The sequence below is a fragment of the Aplidium turbinatum genome, chromosome 8, assembly GCF_918807975.1.
Source record: "Aplidium turbinatum chromosome 8, kaAplTurb1.1, whole genome shotgun sequence".
NCBI classification, from domain to species: Eukaryota; Metazoa; Chordata; class Ascidiacea; order Aplousobranchia; family Polyclinidae; genus Aplidium; species Aplidium turbinatum.
The window spans coordinates 29,005,585-29,033,250 of record NC_137479.1 but is presented as its reverse complement, the minus strand read 5'-3'; the positions used below and the strand labels follow the sequence as shown (position 1 = coordinate 29,033,250).

At 36.8% G+C, this 27,666-nt stretch overlaps 1 protein-coding gene across 2 annotated transcripts in view; it reads left to right on the top strand.

Annotated features, from left to right (window-relative positions):
* Window positions 1-27,666, top strand: part of LOC145775638 (uncharacterized) — a 55,253-nt gene that overhangs the window by 11,817 nt on the left and 15,770 nt on the right. Inside the window, exons 1-5 of one of the 2 annotated variants that reach the window (XM_082586963.1) lie at window positions 1,096-1,560; window positions 10,799-10,922; window positions 25,516-25,582; window positions 26,015-26,185; window positions 26,655-26,757. In XM_082586963.1, coding sequence (XP_082443089.1) covers window positions 1,419-1,560; window positions 10,799-10,922; window positions 25,516-25,582; window positions 26,015-26,185; window positions 26,655-26,757 — 607 coding nt within the window. In that variant the 5' untranslated portion in view covers window positions 1,096-1,418. Of the gene's footprint in view, window positions 1-1,095; window positions 1,561-10,798; window positions 10,923-25,515; window positions 25,583-26,014; window positions 26,186-26,654; window positions 26,758-27,666 lie in introns of those variants that run through there. The other variant, XM_082586964.1, reaches the window with a different exon arrangement.

The window sequence follows — 27,666 nt, the reverse complement described above, 5'->3', positions numbered from 1 at the left end:
TGCGGTCCCATTGATATTTTCCTTCTTTCAACAATATTGTAAAGTTATCGACTTTTGAAAAGTGCAAACGTAGCCAAGTTTGTTTAATAATAGTTTAAACTTCCTCGGTGTTGATAAGATGTTTCAGCGGAGTAAGCACAATTTTAGCCGATTTGTAAGCAAAGGATTAGCTTTTCAGCTTTTTTTATGTTTTTCGATTTGTATTTATTTTAGCACAAGTAGGAAACTCATTCCTGGTACGAAAAAAATAAAAATAATATGACGAAGCAATAAGCCCTGGTCATTGAGAGCATATCTTTGGCCCAGTATCAATGATATTTTTTGCCCCCCATATCACCATAACGTAACAATGGATTTTATAAAGAGGAAAGAAATAGTTAGGAGCAAAATGGTTAGTCAATCAAATAAAAAAAATGCATGAGTTTAGTTTTTGCATTTTAAGCTTTAATTTTTGATTAAGAAATAGTTTTCCATCAAAAAGCAGTCATTGGCTCTAAAGCAAAATGAATTGGATGCAAACGCAATATAAAAAATATTAAATACTAAAGACATGTATATTTTTTCTCCAAGCTCCCCTTCCCCTAAAAATTGGCTTCCAGCCAGGTTTCAAAATGTTCCTTTGCTCTCGCTGCTGCACTTACCACTGCCGAATATTCAGAAAGCGCTAGCTAGAAGTGAGAGACAAGGAATTAAAAATGTGGTCAAAAGTGAATATCTTCTTCATCGCGTGTCACACGGCTGTATCCCAGAGCATCACGCAAGCTGCTCTATCGTTGAACTCGGCTAAATCCTGAGCAGAGCATCTTGATTTTAGGTCGGGGCATTCGAGTAGATGTTGTATCGTTTGCTCCTGTCCGCATTTGCATTTGTGTCAATAGTAAATAGTCAAAAGTCAATATGAAAGTGATAAGTGATCATAGCAGTAATCAGTTGCAGTTTTGGCTACTTTGTAGGTTAAGGTAATTATGATAAGTCGGTAATTACAATTTAAGTGCGATTCCCATCGGTCTTATTGTTTTAACTGCACATCACTGACCAATTTTTTTCTCACAGATTTTGCAGAAAGTATTCATTTTTTAATTCTTTACACTTATGTGTTTGTTTTTGCAAGAAGACTAACACCAAACACAAACACATTGACCGTTTATGCCAAGGATCATCATTATCTGAGATCCTACGTGTATGCTGTTCATCAAGAAAGTTTCGTTTGAAAACAAAAGTTGCTACAAATTGCTTGCAATGCCTGCAGACAAAATCTAATTATTGCTCCAGAATTGCTGTGAAGTGACGTCAAGAACAACTTGCCTTCTCCAAACAACTTTTTAAACTTGATATTCCTTATGGAGAATGGGACAATGCATACCGACTAAGAGTCTTTAGATTGTACCTGAAGAATAGATCGTACCTCTTCGTTCAAAATGCAGTTTCCAAGACAATTCATTCAAGATGTCGCCTTTTCTGAAGCTAAGTTACTTTCAACTCTTCTGATTTTCCATCTAGTCGTCGTTGCATCGACAATACCCGAAGACATTGTTCCATTGAACACATACGAAGCCCAAGGTAGGTGCAATATTGTTTCGCACTAACGTTCATGTAATGGATCACTTTTCTTTCATCAATTTGTAAACCTCAAGGATTATTTTTCCATCAACTAACCCTGGCGAAAAACGTTGCACCAGTCAGGGCTTTAAAATCGGGCGAAAAACATACGACTCCTACTCCGACTCCTCGGTTTATAAGTGGCTGAGTCCGACTTCGGACACGCCAAATCCCTCCGAATTTACAGCCTCGGTACCAGGCCAGGCGGCCAGCTACAATGTTGTAATATACCATCATTTCAAGATACATGAAAAAGTAGCAATATTCATAACGCAGATAAGCAGCTGTTTCAAATAGCTTTCAGAATTAAATAACGATTTATATGAACTTCTTAAACTAGTTATAATGCAATATGCTAATGATTAATGAACCAATGAAAATACATTTGTCCACATCTTGAGATCATTCTGTGTTCTTCGATGTAATTTGTGGTTGACTCTTAGAGCAATATTTCCTTGTTGACCTTTCCGCATGAGAAGATGTCTATACCAAATCATAATGGATAAGCAATTATGATTGAAATCTGGCTGTTGGGTCTTCCTTACTTTCTTTGTTTAGTTTATACTTCATATCATCAAGAGTGCTTGTGCAGTGGCATTACGTTCATTCGACATTGAAAAGCGATTCCTTTATGAAAAGACATGTTTGTTGAAGCAAGACCCTTTCTCTGTATGCTCTTCTGCGTTTTGATCATTGAAATCATGTTGTTGGTTGTCCAATGAGAACCAATTCGCGGTCTACAACAACGATTACAAATGTTAGTGAAGTGTTTGCAAAACATCTCGTGATTTTAATTGAGTAGTTTTTTGTGAAGTTTGTATTGTCCGACGTAGATTCCTATAATAATTCATCTTTAATAATGTTGAGTGGTAGCCTCCTTGTGCTCTTGTGAGTTTTCTTCGTTTTATCTTTTTTATATTACTTTTTGGTATATCTCTTGTCAATAACTGCAACTTGCTATAACTGGGCGGAACTTTATTGCACGGAGATAAAATCAACAAGAGCAATTTAAATAAACGAAACAACTCTTTTGGCAAATTTTTGACCATTTTTCTTTGAAATAGTTTTAAGCCCCAAAGCAATTTCCGTAGTTTAAAGATTTTGTTCTGAAAATAAACCTAATATTGGAAAACGTATTTTACAAACAAACCAATGGTGGTTGCAACATTGCATTGAATTGGAATTGAAAGCCATAGAATGTACTCGAGATTACACAATAACTATTAACACTTCGTATTAATATTTCGCAAATTAATTAAAGCTAAAAAAGCTCTAATCAGACTTGAAAACTCCAGTTTTGTTTGCTTTGGACCACAATAATTTCAACTTAGTACACAGCCACGTTTTTACTTTGCCTTAAACTTTGGTTTTAAGGATAGGTTTTGTGATTTGCATGGGTAGTCAGTTGCAGTTTACAAACACTTTTTTATCTTTCAATAGCTATCCGATCAAACTTTCATCTTCTGCAACTATAAAATTGCTGTGACCACGTGATAAAAACGATCTGAATATTAATCTGTTTGCTCTCGTTTGATGAAGTAAATTTCTTTTGAGTCGCCGTGGTGAAATTTTATTTTTAAACCGGGTAGCCGTAACCAGAAAATCAGTTTTTTCATTGATTGGACGTCTGCAGACGTTGGATCAACTTAAAAAAGACTAAGTTGCCAGCAGGGGCAGCAACTGGTTGAAATGGTGGCAAGTTTAAACCAACAAACCGGCCCAGTGCCATTTCACAATACACAAAAACATTTGTGACAAATTTGTTTTGGTGGTAGTTGATACCTGTTGGACACAAAATTGTTAGAAATCGTCATATAAAGAATTAAATGCAAAAAGAAGTCTAATGAGGCCAAAGTAAAGACATTCAATGTTTCTGTGAAAAAAAATTCTGCCCTAGAATAATAATTGTTCCACCGTTTAGTTTATCCTGCAAACATCTTGTTCATCGTGTTGCTTTGTTTATTACCAACCCAGGCAACAAAATCCACCATTTTTACATTGATTCAACGTCTGCTGACGTTGAATCATGTAAAAATGATGGATTTTAATGCTCGATGCAACCTCTGCAGTCTGCACCAACCTTCACAACAACCATTATGTGGTCGCCATCCTTCAACCCACATTTACCAAACAGCAGATAAAATCTTGCCCGCGGTTAAATGGCTTACAAGCCAGAGTGAAAACAGAAAGATTAACCTTTGACTTAAAAAAACAAGCTTCATTTTCGTATTCGTTAACGTATTCTAATGTTACTTTTACGAAACATTTTTAATCTTGACTAGGCAATCGTTGATGATGATTCCTTATTAAACAAGGAAACCCCCTCCCAGTCAAAATGAACAAAATTAACAATCTTTGAACTTGTCTAACGGATAAATAATCAAACTAAAAGTATATTATCAGTACATGCAAGATCTTGATCGTAAAGTTGGGGTGGAGTTTAGTGAAACATGTTCATGCCATAAGGCTTACCAAACAAAGGCAGCATTTTTAAAAGGGAGAGGGCCACGCACTGCGGGCTTTACCGAAGGGTTGAAAACTTCTCACCACGTCACACTTCTAATCCACGATGTGATTTAGAAGGGATGGTGTGTCCTGGCAGATTGTTTGGATAGAACAACTGATCCTTGTTAGTGCGTTGGTTCAACGTCTGCAAACATTGAACCATATCAAGGGAAAACGTTTTGCTCACTGGCCTTTTCATCTGTTTCGCCTTGGTTGCATTCTTCCAGTGTTCCTTTACCGCTGCTTTTGGTAGATCTGGGTTCGATTCCTGATCGAATCAGACCAAATGTTTTGAAAGACCCCCAATTTTTTTGCCTGTGTGAAGTTGGGCGGGTAAGCCGAAGTCATGATGTGGTCACATTGCAAATATAATACAAGAGGTAACAGTATACACTTGTTCCACATTTGTAGCTATTGTAACACACCATTACCATAACTGTGCGGTTACTAGGAATAGACAATATGTATGTTATTTCAAAAGTAAATTATAGCAATTGCAAAAGGTGCTCAATGCAGGTAGTAGAGCTAATACAATTAGCAGAGCTTTCCGTCAATTGGTTGTATTTCAGCTTTTCCTGCTTACCTGCTTAATTTCTTATTGTATTGCGATCCTTGTTTAAATGTTCTTCGCATTTCACAATCTACAAAATTTTCTTTTGTGTTCTAATAAGCCTTTAATCAGTTTTTTGTAAACCGTACTTCTCTTGCGTTTGCGTGACCGCAGTTTTAAGTTGTTTAATACTTTCATGAAAAGCGTCTGATTTAGTTTACGGCACTTGACATGCGCATATTGAACGTTATTTCTTAACTAAAAAAACGGTGATTATAACTAAAACAGACTTAAGTTGTTTTGGAATAAACCGTCCAAACCGCATCCCATGTCACAAACCAATCTCCTGCCATCTGCTCAACAAACACCTCGAGCTTCAGATTAGAGAACAGATACGCCATAGACCGTTCGTGTTCGCGCTTAAATTGTTTCATAAACGATAAACAATGGTTTCGTTTTGATAAACAATGCTTCCATTTTTGGAATTTACATATAAATTGTCAACACAATCTTTAGTGTTTAAGACTTCTGCGTTGAAGTCAAGTAAATAAGCTTGATATTTTGATGCAAATGAAACGGGACTTGCGAAGATGTTTGTCCACTGTAATGAATATAGGTGAACTCACGTGTGGTTAAAGAAATCGAACTTTTGGTTGGTTGACAAAATTTTCTTTTTAAAAAGTCATTTTCAATAGTCTTGTATCCCCAAGATTCAGTCAGTTCACTAAACAAAAATTAACATCGTTTCAACGTCCAGTGACGCTGGGAAGGGTGTGAAGTTGGGTAGAAACCTCTGTTTCGCAACACAAAAACTGTTCTTCTCCACAGCTTTACTTACAAAAATTAGAAACCGTTTTGTGCGGTGCTAATTCGCTGTCAATGTACGCTTTCCTCGGCGTAAGTGTGATTTTGCTAAGCAGATTATTACGAAGTAACTTCTAAGAAAAATTTATTTTATTTTTTACAGTTGTTCTCGTCTGCAAGTGCACAAGTGACACCAAATGATGTAAAAATGACAATTTTTGCTGCTTGAGTCGTTGCAAGAAGTGTTGCTGCAATGTTTAGGCAATTTACATGTGCACTTGATTGTTTCACCTGCAGCAGTCTTCTCTTGCAGCAACTTTGCAATGCCAAGCTGTATGTCCCGAACATTTGCAATTCTAGCGCCCTGCCTGTCACCAATGGGTGCAGATTGTTTATCAAACAGTGAGGGTGTTTTGACTTATTAGGATAATCCCTTATTGCATTTATGTAAGGTATTAGTTGACCGCAAAATATATTTATATTTTTTGAACTTCAAAACCTTCAACTAAAAATAGCTACAGACTCCTGTTTTTAATGTTTTATTAATAGAGATAACAACTACAACCAATTTAATTTGAACTCGAGTGATATTTTCTTGGGGCACAATTATTAAAAGAATAACTGTCATGCGCCATGTCTTCTGTTTTTTAACCGCGACTTTGTGCCAAAAAGAGCTGCAGCTGAAGGAGTCCTCCTAGGCACATGTGTTATGCAACTACTGTGTGAAGCATTGTCCATAAATCACCAGCACTTTACATTCACCTCGACAATATGTGATTATTGCTATCTCAATCAATCTTGGCAATAAAAGAAGTACCGTACTTTGCATAAGTCGCCATTTCAAAAGTGCAAATGTATCATATTCAGGGCCGTTAAGAGGACAATTTGGGCACGGTACTAATGAGGCCCTCGGGAACCGAATCAAGATATTTCTAGATAAACGCACTATATCTGAAAAATACGCGGTGGTTTTTTAACGTTTCCGGCCTCCCGGGAAGGTTACGAGCCTTAAAATTCACCCCGGACCCAGATCAAAAAGTACCTCCTGGACCCCCCTATCAACGCTACAGATTATATTGTTAAAGCCGTTGGTGCTTATTTTGTTTGTTCTACCAGTCACATTGATACATACATCCGCCCGGCACTAAATTCCGTTTTAACAAATTTGCAACGGTACTGATGAGCCCAGCCTAATGGGCGAAACACGTGTCTATCGCTGTGTTCCTGCTACACTCGACTGCCGAGAAACATAACCAAAAATCAGTTGCAGTGAAGCTTAATCAATTTTCAACAATGTATCAGAAGATAACAAAATATCACTATTTTGCCACATTCCAAAAAAATATTTAAGCTTATGTTTAGTTACAGGATAAATTGTTTCAGCAGGTAATTTTATCTCGAGCAGCACAATGACCGTGGCGTTTCAGGGTAAAGGTCGTAGGTCACGACTTACTGCAGTTTCCACTTAACGTTTTCATTTTTAACTTGGTGATGTTCTTGTTCAAAGTTAACAGACCGTATGGTAAACGATAGTCTATTGGCATCTAGTCAAACCTAGACCATAACTTTTTGTACATTGCTGCATTGTTTTGCAACGTGTAATCAACGTTTAATCAACATAGAGTCGACAAAAACGTGATTAATGTTGTCTTGCAAGTTCTAACCGTGTTGCATCTTTTCCAAAGACAATTTATCAATTAGTATTTTTTGCTAAAATTTAGAGTAGAACAAATTGAAGACAAAAACAATCATTTAACCTTTTTGATGTTGACAGCTGCAAAGGTCAATTTTATTGTTGCTATGTAACTCAAGAACATTTTATGGAAAATGTTATTCATTTGCACTTCTCCAATTAGTGATTATGAATCCTGGGTTTTTTTTTCGCTCATTTACCGGTCATTGACCGATTTTTTAGCAAAATGTCCGAAAAAAATGTAGTAAATTCGGTCAAAATGTCCGAAAAAATATGTAGTCGATTGACTATATATGACCAAAAATGACTAAAAATGACCGAAATAAATAAAATTTACCGAATTTTTTCAAGTCATTTCGGACAAATGACCGAAAAGTCTCAGCAAAAAAAAACCAGATTATGATTGCCATCAAGGTAGCAGATTGGTCTCCAGATAGGAGATTGGACTCCAGACAAATTTAAAACTCTAATGCGAAAATGAATGCTGCAAAGATAGTCTTCAGTCGTGGAGGTTAGGTTTACGTTTGGCTACTATTTTGGCCATGATCATATTTAACTCGTTCTTCATGGTGGTGATTGGCGAATACAGTGTGTGAAGTTTTGTATTTTATTTACGTTGGTAAAGTGTTCAAAAACCCTACAGATGTTGTGGCGACCCTTATTTTTAGTGCGTCACGGTTGACCGACTTGTCATTGAACCGTGACAACATTGGCGCCTTATGGGTTTGTGCCTCAATTTCCTTGATCACAAACCTCACCCTTGGAAAGAGAAATATTTCTGGCAACTACTTTATCACTTTATCCAGTAGTTTTTGGGAAAGTTCAAACCCAAAGCGCCTTTTTTTGCAGGGGCATCCTTTCCTCCACCGTGTTGAAGTTTGTGGATTTCCTAAAATAGTTGATGTATTTTGTCGAAATTGAAACAAATTGATTCGCCAAAATGTGCTTTGGTCTGTAAGTCATCAATCCTCACTTGTTTGTTCTTTTGAGAAAGTGAATATTGGTAAAGTTTTGATAAAGAACTTGCACTTTTTACTGTTATCCAACCTCAAGTGATGTTAATTTTGAAAAGATTGGATTGGAGAGAATTTGTTAAAGAAAGCAAAAGTTTCGCATAAATTTCGCATCGGTTGGTCTTCTTAGTCGTATGAGCTGTCTTCTTCTGGACTATATGTTAGGGCATGAGGTCATCTGCCACTCGACAGTCTCATCATCCAGGGCCTTCAGCCCAAGCGTTGCATGTGGTGGTGGTTGATGGATTGGGCAGTCATGGACGACATGGTCTACTGTCTGGTCTGTGGCACCACACTCGCATCCCGGTGAGGGAGCCAGGCATCGGTTGGTGTGGTGCAAACACTAAAACACCAGAAGGCAAGTCCTCGACGTTGAATCAATGTAAAAAACGACCAATTTTGCATCAGTTTGTGATGTTAACAAGCTACCAATCAATCATAGGTAAAGATCATTACAAACAACGTCGTTGTACCTTGCGTCAATGTAAGAAAGTCCAGTTTTGTGTGACACTTAACATCACTTTGCTAATGGACATTGAACATGGCCGAGCTCTGTTGAGAAGTTAAAAGAGTTTGAAGCTGAAAGTCAAACCATTCCAATAACGAATCTACAAAAACAATTGGGGGACACTAGAGTTTTAACTGAACAAAAATTGAAGAAGAAAACGCACAATCTCTGTTAAAAATCGATGAAGCAACAGAGATCTTGGGAAGGTTGCCCTCGGAAGCTGTGACAGAATGCACTTTGTTTTGATAGCTTTTGGCGTATTTTGTGGCCTAATAGCGATTTTTTTTTTCAAAAGCATATCTTGTGTTTGACCAAATTTATTAAATTAAGATTATATTTCCATAGAAGGAGTTACAGGTTTGGTGTAAAAATGCAGTTAAAGCTTCTCATTATCTTAAACAAACAAGAAGTTTAGCTAGCTTAAGCAAGAAAACAGTCGTCGTGTAGACGCACCTTAAGTAAGCAATGTGTTACTATTTTCGTAGGCCACGGTTACTTCCAAATATTGCATTGTTTTCTTAGTTTTTGAGGGCCACACAAAAACACGCTTGCGCTATACCTCCGACTAGGTTAATGTACAAAATGTGATCGAGCAAGGTTTTGCAAAAATGAAGAAAAGGTCCATATTTTTATCCGTTTTGAGGCGGACAGGGAACCTTAGATCCGCTACTGAGTTAGTCGCTTTTTTTATAAGGTATATCCCAAGATTTCTAGCTACTGTTTATTTCAAACAATAACTCATTTTCAGTTATCTTCCAGCCACGGTATTGGCTTATTATTCGTACAATGCGTTTAATGCAGCATAAGTGGCTGTTAACATTAGTAGTAACGTTAACATAAGTGGCGTTGTAGTCAATTTTGACATTTGATGTATTTTTGGCCTCAGCTTAGTTATAATTGCCAGTGCTACCACCAGCGATTTATTAAAGCAAAGTTTTGTTGCTGCTCCGAGGCAAATTTGGCATTGTGCTCATCAATGAGAGCATTTGTGAATTGTGATCGACACAATAAACCTGTTCCAAAACTTATGGTTCTAAACGAAAGTGTGACTTCGATTAAAAAATTCGATCTACGGTTTTGCCTGCACAGCTGCATTGAAAGTTCTGCTGTTTGCTGCAAATCCTTGTTAACATTTTCAAAATGGTCTTCACTCTTGGGTATCGAGTAAACACAGCAATATTGCTAAGCTTGTAAGCTACTTTCCTTTCTGAGGTTTGCAGTAATCTTGTCTGAGATGTTTTTGTACGCGTATATGGATAGCCACCTGATAAGCCTATGCAACTTATAAATGGATAGACTTGATATACCAGTTTATGTAGATATAAATTTCATATTTAAAAACGTAGCATGAAGAAGTTATGAAAGTATAACCAATAAAGAAAACTAGTTATCTCCTAAACTTATTAAATAATGAAAATCTGCGATGAAAAAAATTTTTTTTTACGACAGTGTTTTCAACTTAACATAATTTTTCTTGCCAGTTATCAAGTGTACAGATGCGACTAGCTACTCGATGGATGTCATACAAGAATGCTCTCATTATAATACTGACACTGACCCTGTTTGGGCTTAAAAAACTTGGTCATTTTTAACCTGTATTATGAATCCTTTTGGTTAGAATGAAAACCAATGCATACTGGAAGTAGAGAAATAAATTATATCCACTCTCACTAAGCTGATGCAAAGCATTTTGGTTATAGTTGCAGATTTGAAGTAAATAAAAATGTCTTGATACTTCATTTCAAAGTAGCTGACATCACATTTGAAATCTAGAACACTTTGTTTAAGGTGTATGACTTTTGCGTTGTGTGCAAAATGAAGTGTTTCTTCGAATTGTATCTGTTGCCGTTTTGCAAACGAAATATATCTCTGTGGTTAAAACGATGCAACAACTGATACGAAGATATCTTATAACAAGCAAAAGCTGGTTAATATGGCTTTGGTATGTGGTGACTGGTGAACCATATCATTAACAATGACCATTTGAAGATGAAGTCCAAAAATGGGCACATCGTTTTGATGCGTATTGGTTGATGGTTTTGTGTGCTCAAACTGAGGCTCTAGAGACAGAATTTTATAAAACTTTGGTTTCTTTATTAGTCACGGTTTGTTTGTTTATAATACAGAAACCTCGTCGTACCCTTCATTCCGAGGGTCCATGGCAGAAGGATCAACAAGCAAACACTCGCCGATGCTACAGGACTTTCAAGGAATGAAGAAGATTGGAAGAAAATGCTACATCTATGCAAGGTATGATGCAGTGCTTGGCTGTTGTTCATCTAGTTTTCAGAACCTTAAAGGTGCACTGCAACGAAAATACATGGCTTTTGTATTTGTAGATCTTTCTGAAATAAAACGTTTTTCAACAATTTTTTTATTTTTTGTGTTACCATTAATTAAAAAACTTAAAAAAACCTTTTTTGAGTTGAATGATTCTGATTGGTCAAAAATTTTGATGACGTCATTGGCTGGCAAAGCGGCATCCAAGGTCTCATGTCTTGCGTGCAAACACAAGGAACAAACCGCGTAGGCTACCGAAACAGCGAACAATTTTGTGCTAAGGGAGTTTTCACGCCCTTGAAGTGGTGGCTTCTTGTATGGCCCCCGGTTGTACTAACCGGGGAATCGTCAAAGGGGTGTCCTTTCATCGTTTACCTCTGCATAATGACGACAAGCTGAAGAAATGGATCTCAGCGATGAAACTCAAAAACCCACCTGTAAACAAGCACTGCCGTGTGTGCACTGTGCAGCAATCATTTTCTGGCCAGCGATTACCAACGTGATCTACAGGCAGAGCTACAAGTCACCTAGTCCAGACACCTGCTCATCCCTGCTCATGCCGTCTTTTTGGTTCAAAGAGAAATCCTTGTCTTGTTTCAGACATCTTGTTTATGCTCAATGTACAATGACCTATGCGACGTTTCTAAGGCAAATGCATGAAGCTGTTTACTTGGTTGCCAGCCGATGACGTCACAAGACACATAGCGCCATCAGGTGGCCGATTTTCATTTGGTTATATCTCCCAAACAAAAAAGCATATCAAAAAATTTTTTCGAAAAATATAATACTTAAACACTAAAGAATCACCAAAAAAATTTTAATTTTTCATTTCAGGTCCCCTTTAATAAGTTTCCAGTTTGTGTTATTTTAGGAAACTTTAGCCAAACGAGTTTACATGTTTGTATGCACCAGTTTCTTTGTCGCTTTTGTCTGGTGGGTAAAGGGCTAGATTAGGTGAGCTAAAAGACAAGAGAATCAAATGAAGGGAACGCGCCAGAAAATCAACAAGAGAAATAGATCAGTGTCGCATTTATATCATTTGCCTTGATTTACTTCATTGTTGGAACGATCACACAATCGTAGCAATATCGCCACTGGAAGGAACTCAACAACGGCTTAAGAACAAAATCAGTATCATAAGATCATCACCCGCAATAGTACCAACAACGCATCTACATCGCACAATGACATATATCATCAAATACTTTAAGAACATACAACTTATTATCACAGCAACAGAAACTACACATTGACTGCACAAGACCTTATCTAATACAATTACATCATTAACTGAACAGTATCAAAATCGACTGACTAATATCAAAATCGACTGAATAATATCAAAACCGACTGAATAATATCAAAACCAACTGCCTAATATCAAAATCGACTGCCTAATATCAAAACCGACTGACTAATATCAAAATCGACTGACTAATATCAAAATCGACTGCCTAATATCAAAATCGACTGAATAATATCAAAATCGACTGAATAATGTCAAAATCGACTGAATAATATCAAAACCGACTGAATAATATCAAAACCAACTGCCTAATATCAAAATCGACTGCCTAATATCAAAACCGACTGATTAATATCAAAATCGACTGCCTAATATCAAAATCGACTGAATAATATCAAAATCGACTGCCTAATATCAAAATCGACTGAATAATATCAAAACCGACTGACTAATATCAAAATCGACTGAATAATATCAAAATCGACTGACTAATATCAAAATCGACTGAATAATATCAAAATCGACTGAATAATATCAAAATCGACTGAATAATATCAAAACCGACTGAATAATATCAAAACCGACTGAATAATATCAAAATCGACTGACTAATATCAAAATCGACTGACTAATATCAAAATCGACTGAATAATATCAAAACCGACTGCTTAATATCAAAATCGATTGACTAATATCAAAACCGACTGCTTAATATCAAAACCGACTGAATAATATCAAAATCGACTGCCTAATATCAAAACCGACTGACTAATATCAAAATCGACTGATTAATATCAAAATCGACTGAATAATATCAAAACCGACTGACTAATATCAAAATCGACAGAACAATATCAAAATCGACTGCCTAATATCAAAATCGACTGCTTGATATCAAAATCGACTGACTAATATCAAAATCGACTGCCTACCAACAAAACCGACTGACTAATATCTAAATCGACTGCCTAATATCAAAATCGACTGCCTAATATCAAAATCGACTGAATAATATCAAAACCGACTGCTTAATATCAAAACCGACTGAATAATATCAAAATCGACTGCCTAATATCAAAATCGATCGCTTAATATCAAAACCGACGGATTAATATCAAAAATCGACTGAACAATATCAAAATCGACTAGTTGCTTAAAAGATCAAAGTCCCAATTGGTGTACAATAGAAAGTCCAGCCCAAGCTTTTGCTCGCGTTAGGCTAATGCGATAAAGCAATTATCCCTTGCTCCTCCCTGCAGACAATGGAAGAATTGCACTTGTATAGCGGATTAGTAGGCCTACAGTTTTCCTAGAAAACTGTCTGATAACAATAGACTTAATCTACTTTCTCGCTATTGTTTGTTTTCGTTCCAACTTTGGAAAACTAGTCCAGCTGTTATTATTATTTAATGTTGAGGTAGGTGCTGAAAATACCGTATTATATTAAAAGATAATGTATTTGATCAAAATTATTGAAATTATTTTAATATGCTGTAGCTGAATAATATTTAGGAAAAGTCAAGAAATCTCGTAGTCGTAGCTTCAGTGATTTCAAAGATACAACTGTTGATACAAAAAAAGTTGAATTGACATCCCCCCAACCCCATAGCGTAGCCAGCCCAAAATTTTTGGGGGGCCAAATGTTTTGACTTTAAGCGATTAACAATACTTTGTTTAAGGCATCGCCCATCCAAGCACATCACGACAAAAAATGCTTAGTTGGCAAACCAAGTTACCGTAATAATTAAGCTAAGTCGCTATAAATTTCAGCAACATAAAATCCACTTTTCCAAACAATTTTTTTTGATCTAAAACATGACAAATGTTTATGACGCCATAAGCAAACAGCACTATGATCAAACCTCCATTCGTCGCTTTCCGCCAACTAAGCTCGTGACAACTCGATAGTAGGTAGGCTACCTATGGCAATACTCTACCTAATGACACTTTGAACCAGGAGTTTGCAACCTTTTTTCCACCGCGACCCCCTCAGTGCAATCAATGGAGTCTTGCGACCCCCCTTAAAAGTATTCAACAAAAGCATATTTAATGCAAAATTTACCAAATTCGATTCATGCCGACATCCCGTTATGTTTAGTTTTGCTGTTCCAACGTATACTTCCGAAACGAAAAACGTTTTTTTGCGATGTTGTTAGGCCTACGGCTTTTATTATATTTCCTCCGATTGTTATTTCCATTTTCTATCAAGCTTGGATAGATAGATTATAGGGAAAAAATAATGAGAATAATCTACGTTTTCGCACTTTCACCGTTTGAGTTTATTGCAATCTTTTATGGATTTATTTAAATCAATTTCAGTGAGATATACTGTATAACTAGGCTATTAAGTTTGTCAATGCGTGCACATGTTGCTAAAAGAACTTCCAAAATAGCCGACACTAATTTTTTTAATGCCGTTGAAAACGATACTGAGAAATCTATATTTTGCATAGGATTCTACATAATTTTGCTTTTTTACCATAGCGTTGTTAAACGATATAATAACCTCAAGTAGAGGAACGCTCAATTGCGAAAAAACGCAGTTTTTAATCTTTTCTGGCAAAAAAGAATTGAAAACAATACACTGGAATTTCAAGCGCCTCGCAACCCTCCGACAAACGGCTCCCGGTTGAAAAGCCCTGCTCTAAACTCAATTTCGATAAAAGTGGCGCTTACGTGGTATTGGAAATGGGCTCTTCATATGTATTGACTCAACTCAGTCATTCGTTTTTAAGCAAAAACTGTAGGCCTACTGTACTGGATCTGTATCACTACCAGCTTTACAAAAATTTAACCTTAAAAAAATAATTGAGGGCCGAATTTTTCCAGGGCCTAAGGCTATAGCCTTATTAGCCTAATGGTTAATCCGGCCCTGCCTATAGCCTACTCCTATGAATATGATTTTGTTTTTATCGTGTGAAGCTGACAAACAATTCACAGTTCATACGTAAAGTTGCGCCAAAAACAAAACGTTTAGTGTTTTTGTGAAACGATTAAGCTTACTTTGATCGCTCTGTATCTCAACAGTTTTGTGTTTAAGTATTCGACACCATTCACACCAGGCACTAAAAGTTTATTGTCATTCCAAAATTTGCTTTTCAACCAGAAAATAAATCTTTTCCGAAGAAATACTGTACTGTTGAAAATTAACTAGGTTTTTCCTCACAATTTTCTTGGGACAATATTGTTTGTTTTGAACAGTATATTGCACAAAATGAACATGTTATCGTACAGTAGGCTATCTATCAACAATCGCCTATTAGCAATTTGTATTGAAAATGTTGCCACTAAAAATTGTGGAGAAAGAATCAAGTTCACTTTGAACAGTAATAACCTATCTCACAAATGGATACATTTGTTGATCTGCTCTAAAATGATTGGTTTTGCTTTCAAAAAGACAACTAGAGAACAGTGGCGTAGCCTGCCTAGAGAATCGGGTAAGTTCGGGTAAGTTTGAGAGTATTGCGCTCGGGTCGCTCGGGTAAGTTTGAGAGTTTGCACCCCTCTAATGAAGTCAGCATTGAACAAATTATGTCATTTTGTTGTTCTAAAAATAATGTTCTTGTTTAATCGCTTTTTTCGATCCCAATCGCAGCAAAAGCACAGTACCAACTACACGATACACACAACTCTGGGTTTGAAGGCAGAGCCCCCAGCTGCTGAGAAATGCTTTTAGTGTCATTGATCGATAACCTTTTTTAGCAAAAAATGTCACTTGATAAGGGCCCCCACTTTCAGCTCAGCCCAGGGCCCCATAAACCCTTAATACGGCCTTGAATATAATTATAGGGAAAAAGTGACTGGTAAATAAGACTAAAAACGCTGTTTAGACATTATAAAACGTAAAATTTGTGAAACATTAAAAACTGCCAAACATTTGTTGCAAAAGTTATTGTAAAACTGTTTATAAATCAGACGTAATTAAATACTGAGAAACAATGGAGGCAAACTTATGCTGACTCTAATTTCCTGATTGATCTGAGTAGCCTACATTGTTTCTCAATATTTAATTACGTCTAATTTCTGAACAGTTTTACAATAACTTTTGCAACAAATATTTCGCAGATTTTCAATGTTTACAAATTGTACTTTTTAAATTGTCTAAAAAGTGTTTTTAGCTTGAATTACTCGTCAATTTTTCTGTATAATATTCTTACAATTTCGCGTTATTTATTTACGTGTGCTTTCCAGATACTGAAAAAGTTACCGAAACTGGATGATTTTGTTTACTTTGTACATTCTATCGTTCGGGTCGCTTCCTAGTCTATCGATCCTTGTATAATGTGTAACTCTCCATAACACCGAGAAGCTGGAACAAAAGTCGGGGTACATCAGCCATTACTTTCTTACTATAATGTAACCATTGATAGGCAAATCTTAGAAATTTGGGAGGGCATGGCCCCTTTGCCTCCCCCCCCCGGCTACGCCTATGTCCCAACCTTCAAAGTGTCAAGCCACGATTAAAGGAATTTCACGTGCAAAACCAAACATTTACAGGGTGTACAAAATGATCGGATACAGTTGCAGGTTTAATAAAAATGAAATAAAGTAAATAATGAAAAAATTACGTTTCTTTTTTCGGATAGTACGTGTCTGCTAGTAGCAACATGAAAAATTAGTTCTTAACGAAACACAAAACAATAAGGTAAGACACAAGTAGCCTATACAACAAAGTAGAAACATTGGAGCAACACAAAAAACAGCGACGAGAGATAGCGAATAAGACCAACCTGAACATCATCATTGTTTTAAAGTCGAATTCACAAAGTCGGATCGCATCTCCTATAACTCGACCTCGGATTGAGCCCACAATTTTGTAGGCTTATTCAGAAATTAGAAGTTAATCACTGATTCGCCACTTCTTTCATTAATGAAAGATTGTTTAAATCTGAGATGAAAGACAAGTAGAATCAATAATCAAAGATTAAATCCGAGTTTGTGAACAGGAAATTGTGGGTTCGATCCAAGATTCGATCCGACTTCACGAATTCGGCCTTTTGCTGAAGCCTAGAATTGGGCGAAACCAATTTCAAAATTGATAGATCGTAAGTGACGCTGGTCTACTGACCCAGTACATTCATTAAACTAATCTAACATGCAAAGCAAAACACAAACAACGTTAAAACTATGAAAATATTTTAATTATTTTGGCCACAGTTACACGACATGTCGGACAATGATATCCCAAGTCTACGATCTGTGACGCGCAACTTTCACATGCATTAGCGTGGCCACAGGGATCGAAGCAAAATGTGGCTGAACGAGGCTGAAGGCAAACGACACACTTTTCTTGTGATGGCTGACTTGTCACAACATCCGTTCCAATATTCGAAGCAAGATGAACTGCTTCTAGATCTGCTTCATTGGCTGATATGGACTGGATATATTCCAGAAGGGTAATCTGATTACTTCTAAACTTCTCCTTCAGATCAGTTCTCAAATCGAACAGATCTTGAGTAGCCTGTCTGCGTGGCCGCGAAATTTCCAGCCCATTTGCTAACCGCTGATATTCGTTGTCGAAATCAGCTATAACATTGTTAATGTTCTTCATAAAGACCCATACATTGGGCTTGTTTACTTTCACACGCTGCTTTAGTTTGGCGTGAAAGGACTCTGCACCGTTGTTTGTGGCGATGTCAACATCAAATACAGAGAGTTCCATCGCTTGCACCCTATCTAACCAGTATGATTTAACATACTTTTTGAACTTTTCTAATTTCAGCAATCCTGATGGTTGTAAAGTGATGTCGATGTGCTCATTCAATGCATCATATGCAGCATTTATATCTGAGGCGGGTGCGAACGGAAGTGCCATTGCACATTTTATCCAATTTTTCAAGGAGCTGTTTGAAAAGTAACTACTGACTAGACCATGGTGTTGCAATTGGCGCCAAAGTGCTTGTTTGTAATGAAACATACAACCTACAAGGTTGATGTTGGGAAATACTTCCTTAATAGCGCCTCGTGATGCTGCCTCAAAATCAGAGATGGCCCTTGTCGGCTGAAATGAAGGCACCATTGTTTTAATTTCTAAAAATACTGCCTTATAATGTTTCTTCGTTTTTGACACCATAAAACATATCACGGCTGGTAGCGTATGGTTGTTTTTGAAGACAAATATGGTAAACATCTGAAAGAAAAGCTTTGGAACTGTAAAAAAGGTTCCATCAAATTGTATGGTGTGCGAATTTTCAAGTTCACTCTTCATGGTATCGCTGGAGAGAAGGATGGCACACACACTTCCTTCGCACTCAACATTCCGTTGATAGTAGGTGTTAAACCCGCTTTGCATCAAGGAATCAATAAAGTCTTCTATCGTTTTAGGGACTTTGGGCACTGTAGAAGCTCTTCTTTTTGACATCGAGCTTTCCATTTCCTTGAATGAAATACTTGCACCAAAGGGGTTACTTCTCGTTTCGTTATCGAAAAGTTCACGCAAACTTCCTGTTTCATTCTCAGCTTTCCTTTTGAGAGCGCTTTTCAAAGCAACAACTTCAGCTTGATACAATGTCTCATCATGGTTATGAGGTTTCGTAACCAATATACTCAATGACGATGCATCAAAAGTACCCGCACCTTTGCAGTTATTTGATTTGTACAAAGTACATCGCACGTACATCTTTCCATTTCGACTGTAATTTAACAAATATCGAAAGCCTTCGTGTACGTAAATATTGGAACCACGCCTTTGGCCTTCTTCAATTTTAACACTCATTATCAGTAAAGCACACGATTATAATAGCAAGCAAAAAATACTTTCAAAACTAATCTGAAACAAGCAATAACAGTTGAAACAAGCAAATCGATTGAAGCTGAACGTTTCGTACAATATTTTCCGACACACCTAAAATACGACAACCAAAATTAGAGTGATCTAGCCTAAGTCTGCTTTTTTTCGTGGTTACTGGTCGAGCGGTCGTATCTGCATGCTGCTGATATAGGGTTAGGTTAGGCGGATAGTTGCAAAAAATGCTGTTCGAATAACGAATTTATCCAGACATTCGTCTGAAATTCGCAGCTCTTACCAAATCCTTGATTCGTAATACATGAAGAATCACTGCAGTTTAGTCTGTAGGTGCCAAAACGAAATGCTCTCAAATAATTTCTATTAATTTCCAACGTTTCCACTCAAAAAGACAGTACCCTTGCAATAGACAAATTCGAAATAAACTATATCAAATTGAGATTGGTATTTAAAGACAAAGAAAAAGAGAGATTTCGAATAGTTGTGGCAAACACCTACAACGAGCTTAAATCTGAAAGATAGAACTAAACTATTACTGTTTATATTCATGCCATAAATGAAGCTGCACTAAAAGTGCGAATACATGCTATGGCAATGCTCACATCAAGCTACTAAACTGATCAAATAAATTGAAGGATGGATGGAAAGCGCCGTTTGCGCCGTTCACTTTCGACTGCGCTTAGAAAGCAGTGGCCCATATCTTTACTAAATACATAAAAGTTACGTTGAACAACAAAACACAGACATCATAGCGAGAGGGCAAGAAAGTCGCTGTCCCATGATTCCACAGGATTCGTATCGAAAGTTTAAAACAGCGCCACTCTGGCGACAAATGTAGGAGACCTAAACATGACGTTGCCAAGACAAATATTTACGCAATATCTACGTAACATTAAAATCAGAGAGAAAGCATTACAACCTTCCCGAACCGACGATGTGTTTGTAACAACTCCACTGTTGTTTTCTTACTACAATAATTGACGAAAACTAATCGCTTAATTCAGTGGTTCCCAACCTTTTTTAACCGGTGGACCCTTTCAGTCGTTATTCAAATCTAAATTCCCCCCCTATAAATTTAGTTTGTTAAAAACTCGTTTACATTAATATTTTAATCTAAGTCTTGGAAAATAAACTAAACTTTCGCTAGTAATAAGCTTTTTAGCCTGTACGCCTAATATTCCTTTTCATACTAAAATAATTTAATTAATGAAGAACGGTGCTAAAAAGTATTTTATTCAAAGAATACACTCAATCAAAATACAGTATAAGAGTCAGTGCATTTAACAGTCTGTGTGAAGCTTGTGATTTGTTGTTTTGACAACTCATGAATGTGGTGGAAGAATAGTGGAAAGAGCACAACGAATATCATTCTCCACGTCTAATCTGTTTCGCTCTTTTGTTTTCATTTCCAAGAGTTGAAAAACCTGATTCGCATAGATAAGTGAAAGCAAACGGGAGGATATTTCGAATAGCTTTCTCTGCCACTTTGGGATAGAAATTACACATTATTGGCCAAAATCTAGTGATTAATTTTTCTCTGAATAAGTCTTTTGCGCAAGAAACCGTTTTGAGTTGTAAAATTTCATCCTGCAATTTATCTGGAAGGTTTTTCATCAACAATGTGAATGAATTTCCTATTAAATCAAGCTCATCGTCATAAACTTCAGGAAAATATCGAATGAATTCCAGTTCTAATGCTGTGAGATGTTGCAAATCAATTCTTTTTCCAACTCTGGAAGAACTTGTTCTTTGCCGTCAACAAGCAGCACCGATGACAATTCTTTAAACATGGTAACATGTTCAATTGTTCATTCTAACTTGAACATGTTACCATGTTTAAAGAATCATCATCGACTTTAAAGAATTGTTCATTCTAACTTTTCTCTTTCAATTATCAAGCTTGCTGGTGAAAACTACCAAAGCATCTTTAAGTGCTGAGCGGTACTGGCATCTGCTTCTTGAAGGGCCACCCAAGCCAGGATGGTCGAAAGGTAGAGGCCAGACAAAACGTAGTCCCCCTCGACCAGGACAGCAGAGCCTTCTAGTATCTTAAGACAACTCCTAATAACAGTGACATTAATCAATCACTCACTTCCAACCTGCCTTGAGCCAGCATGGAAGCAGTAGGCCTACAGCTTGTAAATTCACATGGTAGCCTACCAATATCTCAATGACTCAAAGATACAGATAACCCATGTTGAATTGTTGATGCGCAATCTGCTTTGAACGGAGATGGCGATTGGATATATACCCTATATTGGTGTTTTTCCCTTGCATTTTCAGATTTAGTTAATTCAATGGACCAAACAAATAAGCAAGTAACCTAATCCATTTGTCATCATTCAGCAATGCAACAAATTCCAATTTTATTTAAAGGTCAAAAAATAATCTAAGCTCGTCTATGAGCTCAAACACTCGTTTGGTTACGTTTCCTCTTGAAAGCCATCGAGTATTTGAATGAAAAAGAAGTAGGCCTACGTGATGGCCTGCATCCATGTCAGTGCACAGTTGCTTAAATAATCGGAAGTTAATCTAATAATAATTTCCTCTTTAACACTCTAGTGTAGGCCAACTTACGAGGCTTAAAAAGGTTTACATTTCCTAAAACCAAATTCCCCCCTAAAAATTGCAAAATTCCCCCCCCTAGTGGGGAATTCACCCCCGGTTGGGAACCACTGGCCTAATTACTAGGGCTAGGGCCTATCATATGGCGACAAAACCCTGCGAATAACAAGAGATTAAATGTAGCCTACTTTTGTTTTATATCTGCTAATTTGATTTTGATATTATGCAGTCGGTTTTGATATTAGGCAGTCGGTTTTGATATTAGTCGGTCGGTTTTGATATTAGTCAGTCGATTTTGATATTATTCTGTTGGTTTTGATATTAGGCAGTCGGTTTTGATATTAGTCAGTCGATTTTGATATTACTCAGTTGATTTTGATATTATGCAGTCAGTTTTGATATTAGGCAGTCAGTTTTGATATTAATCAGTCGGTTTTGATATTGAGCAATCGATTTTGATATTAGGCAGTCGGTTTTGATATTGGTCAGTCGATTTTGATATTAGTCAGTCGGTTTTGATATTAAGCAGTCGGTTTTGATATTAGTCAGTCGGTTTTGATATTAAGCAGTCGGTTTTGATATTATTCAGTCGGTTTTGATATTATTCAGTCGATTTTGACATTATTCAGTCGATTTTGATATTAGGCAGTCGATTTTGATATTATTCAGTCGATTTTGATATTAGTCAGTCGGTTTTGTTATTAGTCTGTCGGTTTTGATATTCTTCAGTCGGTTTTGATATTATTCAGTCGGTTTTGATATTAGTCAGTCGGTTTTGTTATTAGTCAGTCGGTTTTGATATTCTTCAGTCGATTTTGATATTAGTCCGTCAGTTTTGATATAAGTGAACTGATTATTTCAATCATGTGTTGATATTGGTGATGTGATGGCAACGATGCTGAGATGGTATTCATATTGCGATGATACTGTTGTGGTGGTGATACCACTACTAGGATGGTATTGACACGTGGCTGATATAAGTAACGTTTAGGTTACGTTCCTTCATTGATATTGCTATGGTGTAGCTCCACGGCTGCTTTTGTGATTAATACTACGGATTTGATATTATTCAGTTGCTGTTTTCAGTCTGTTATTGGTACTAATGGTGGAGTCCCAAATGAAGTGTCCACCTTCAAGCACGTCATTGTCTTGCAAAGACCTCGCGTGTTTTCGATTGGTGTTGGACCAATGACGTCCCTATCAGCTTAACCGGCCCCCAGACAACAAAATCAGCCATTTTTACATTGATTCAACGTCTGCAGAAGTTGAATCAATAAAAAATGACGGATTTGTCTGGAGCGCTCTCACTTTTCGGCCAAGCAACTGACGTATTTGTCAAATTTTAATGTACCGAATTTCCAGGATCAGAATTGTTGTATTTAAAGATACAATTATTGAGTTATGGTTGTCCAAGTTAAAAATTTCCGAAATAATAGCAACTGTCGGTTTTAACTTAGAAGTTCCGGTCAAAAATTGAAATTTTTGGACTGTGAGACCCTATCTGATCGATGTGAGCTATAATGAAACGAATATGTTCGGGATAGCATGTCTTGGACTATTGCTATTAGGTTCTTCACGATTGTGGTTTTAAGACAAGACGCCTGCTTTCAATTATTTGAGCATCACGACCACAACATGCTTAAGTATCACCAACTGGGCTTTTGTAGAAGCTAAACAAGTAAATAATAGTTTGTGATAAAGGACTTGCAGTCCATCCAGCAAATTGTTTTCTTTTTCAACGTTTGCAAACGTGAAATCAATATAAAAAGAACTGATTAGCAGTTGAAGCAGCATGCAAACAAAGCAAACTATGGAAAGCACTTCTCATCACCAACGATTGTATATCCAATCTATCTCCGACAGCATTTATCAGTTATAAATAGTGCAAGTGCTATTTGCCTGCGGTTTATTTATCTGTGCTGTACCGTTTGGTATGGCAGTAAAGGGGCGGAGTTTTGCGAACAAATATGAATGGCAGGTAGGCCTCCGTTCGATTCTAGGTCGGGTCATATAAATGATTTAGAAAATGGCGCCGAATATATTTTATGCAATAATGTAGAAACATCATGAACGAAACGTTGAAATGATGAAAACAAACTTCCAAAAAACTTAAGCACTTGAAAAGCAACATTACTAAAAAATGATACATGATACCCCATGGAGAAATTGCCTCACCCTGTGAACAAGTTTTTTGCTTTGAACGTACAATTTGTGGATATGTTTACGTTGGTTATAGGCAAATTGTTCGTAAGCAATTGTTCGTAAAACAATTGTTCGTAACGTAAACTGTTTTTCATAAAATGAAATCCGTAAAACAATTCTTCGTAAAGCATTTCTTCGTATATATACATCAAATTTTAACTGCATGCACGAAAAAATACTTTAGGAAGAATTGTTTTACGAAGAATTAATTTTACGAACAATTGTTTACGAACAATTGTTTACGAACAATTGCTTACGAACAATTGCTTACGAACAATTTGTCGGACACCGTTATTGAGTTGTGCGAGGTCGACATGAACGTCAAATCTGAGGCACACGTTTTGATCAGCTCATAGCTTGCAATTTAAAAAAAGATGATTTTTATCATTATAGCATGGTTATTTTCTCGTTTACTATTATTAACTTTACACAATGCTTGCAAGATAGTTATCTTTTTACAACCAAATTGCTACATTAACCATTGCTTCGTAATAACACAAATATACAAAAAAAATTCTCAAAAACAAGAACGAATTCGAACAAGACGTTGGGGTTCGCGTGCCTTAAAACGTGGTACTTAGTTCCGCTAGCCAAAGTAGACCGAGTTTAGGATTTTATTCTAGAAACTCTGGCTACAATATTATTGCAAACTGAGCTGCAATTGTGAGTCGTCACACATGGTTGACTCCCCGCTTAGTAACGTTAAGAAACTGTAAAAGCATGAAATACTGGTCGAAGAAAGTACTCCGGCTTATAACAAAGCAGTAAGATTGTACGGTGGTTTAGCTTCTTCAGTCAATCCTATCATTAGCGGTTTAAAACTCATTGAATATCGTAAGATCGCTAAAAGTTTCGATATGGACCATAACGGGTCATGACCATCCATAGAAGAAATGTAGCACTTGACGATCCGAGTACTTCACCGTTTTTCTAATAATAGTTTCAAATTTTTAGTGTCTTTAGACAACCCAAGTATACCATTTACTAATATTATTTTCAACTGCATTTGCTTTTATACCTTTTTGAAACAATACAAATTAAATATTTAATAAAGATTCCAACTTCAAAAGAATGAGTTGTAGCAATGAAGGCTGCAGGCAACCTATTGTTCTCTGTCTCTTCCAGGACAGCAAAATCCGTCTTTTTTTACATTGATTCAACGTCTACAGACGTTAAATGTAAAAATGACGGATTTTGTGTTTGGATTGTGGGGGATGCGTGGTTTCACTGATGATAAGTGAAAATGATCGTCATTAAAAAGCGGCTACAATCCGCTTGAAGCAAATGCCGATGAATTATTATGAAGTTTCTAACAGAGAAGTCTATTTCAAATGCTTTCTTTCTGCTATTCCTAAGTGAATTGGATTCCTTGCCAATGATAGATACTAATGGAATATTACATTTATTTAAATCATCAACTAGCATGCTAGCAACATCGATTTCACATTAAACAACATCGTTTGCACGTACACCACCGACTGGTTTCCCAGCAGCCGTATCTTTTGTTCTCTCACACCCATTTGTCTTTGGTTTGTAATGCGGTGGTAGTCGTTTCAGAGACCAGGTTTGGCTCAAGTGGGTACGGTAAGCTGGCCTACTGTGATGGGTGAAGGAGGGGAAAGCTACAATAAAAGCCTCTTACCGCAAAATAAAGTTGTTTTGAAAATTGATCACTTTCAATAAAAATATACCAGTCTGCGCATAAATTAATTGTGACACTGCAGATTTTTGCAAGAATAATATTTGCTACTTGAGTGTTCCATTTTGAAATTCCCATCTATAACATATTTTATTTCGTTTTTTAGACACAAATTATTCGTGATAGACATGACCACACCAGAGTCAAAGTTCAATGAAATTCCTTACAAGCAGGTGGGTTGCCTTGTTTTCACTTTTCTCGTTTTTCAGCGGTGTTTTCCGTCTGCGTGGGGAATGCCTCTTGTAACCAAACCGTTCCCTATTCCGTTCATGATGCTTTGCAACATAACAATTTTGAATTGGCCTGATCAAAATCTTCGTTACAATAAACATCGCAGTGATGTTCACTTGCACAGCGAGTTTATTTTGAAAACAACTGAAGTGGATACTCTGGTGGTTTTGTGTGTGCAAAGAAGCGCGTTCTTCCATAAACACGATTGTGGCTTGCAGCTGGTTTGCTTTGAAATCACTCAAGCATGACAACCATAATAGTGGTTGAAATCGACAAGTTTATGAAGACATCGAATTATCAACTTCCAATCACGAGTTGAGTGCTATCTACATGACACGATGCAAGCAACACAAATAAACGATGTTTTTTTCCAGGCTTTGCAATGGAACTCAACGGATAAGGACATGTCGCTTTGTAAGAAAAAGGGACAGACGGAAAAAAGCTGCAAAAGTTACATCAAAATATTCGAAAAGGATCCTGCTGAAGACAATCGCGTCGTCCTCTGTTCCACCAACTCGTTTAATCCAAGTTGTAGGTTTTACGAGGTGAGGACAGAACATACCTCCAAACACAACCCATTGTAACACGTCTAAGAATACGTTTGCGGGCTTAGATCACTGAGTTTGGTTTTAAGTTTAATCCTTGCACAAATTGATCGTCGTTGCGTTTAGCGGATTGCTCTACACTGACCGGCCGTTCTGTCCAATGCCGACGGACGCATTTACGTGGTCAAGGTTGACCTGGGTTGCAATAATATCATCATCATTATCTTCTCTTTGGGCATACCTCTATTGCATGCTATGTATAACTCTTAGATAATTAAATTAATCGGTTTGCGACTGAACTGCTATAGTTTGTGATCTGGGAAAGTTTAAACATCTTTTGGTTTAATCATATATTGATCATCTGCAAGTTAAGGTCCCACTGATTGAAAGAAAGAGTGGAACAAACTTTTGAAGCCACTTTGACCATATTCGATTTGCTTCTTGTGACAATCACATTGTTGTGTTTCAGCTATCCGATGATGGAACACTCTCTAACAGCTGGCAAGACTTTCCAGGACTACCTTGGCGGTGCCCCTATGATCCAGCCAAGCGAGTGGCTAGTTTGATATCAGGTGATTATCAACTTGTTTCGTTATAAAGGAGTTGTCTGTGATGATACTCTTGTATTTGCGAGTTAATTGACCATTGGGCCACGTTTCAATGGGAGGGCTAGACACGCTCCCCCGAAACTATAGAACAATACAATGTACAAAGTAAACAAAATCAGTCAGGTTTGGAAGCTTGTATAGTTGATGACAAAGCTTTCGCCACCGTAAAGGCGGCTTCTTCAGTATCTACAAAAGCACAAGTAGACTAAATGGAAGCATAATAATTTAAAATTACTTCTTATTTGAAAACCATTTTAAACGACAACTTCTTTGACAGTTACAAAGCTGCAAAAGATGTCATAGAATTGTTTAAAACAGAGGCCTCGTTAAAGCTGAGAAAACAATATATTAAGTTTATTATTTTGCCGTAAATGTTTATATGTAATTGTGTTAATTGTCGACAAAGAAACTAATCGTTGTCCCCATGGCCATTTATCTATCAAATGTTTTTCTATGACACTTTAACTGTAATTCGTGCAAACGAATACACCCGCGAGTCAATATGTCGGTACCAAGTCTATAGTTTCTTATGCAGAAATAGCAAAATGCCTGTATATAAAAAAGGACTAAAGTTGATCACAAATTTTCTAGGAACATTTCTGATCTTTTGTCTTTAAATAGTTTTGTTTCTTCGCACCTTGAATGTCATTTCTGTTGTCTCTTGCCGATGTCACGTCACGGTGATCTCGGCGAAGAGTTTTGTAAACAAACCGAGCTATCTGACTCGTGTTCTTGTGACGGTCATTGGATTGAAATTGTGTTTTCAAGAGACACTTTCTATATTATAACAATAACAAACACTTTTTGTCGTGTGTCGTTTTTATGGTGCGTCTTAAATTGTCTAACAAATAACAAAATAGATTGATTTCTGCA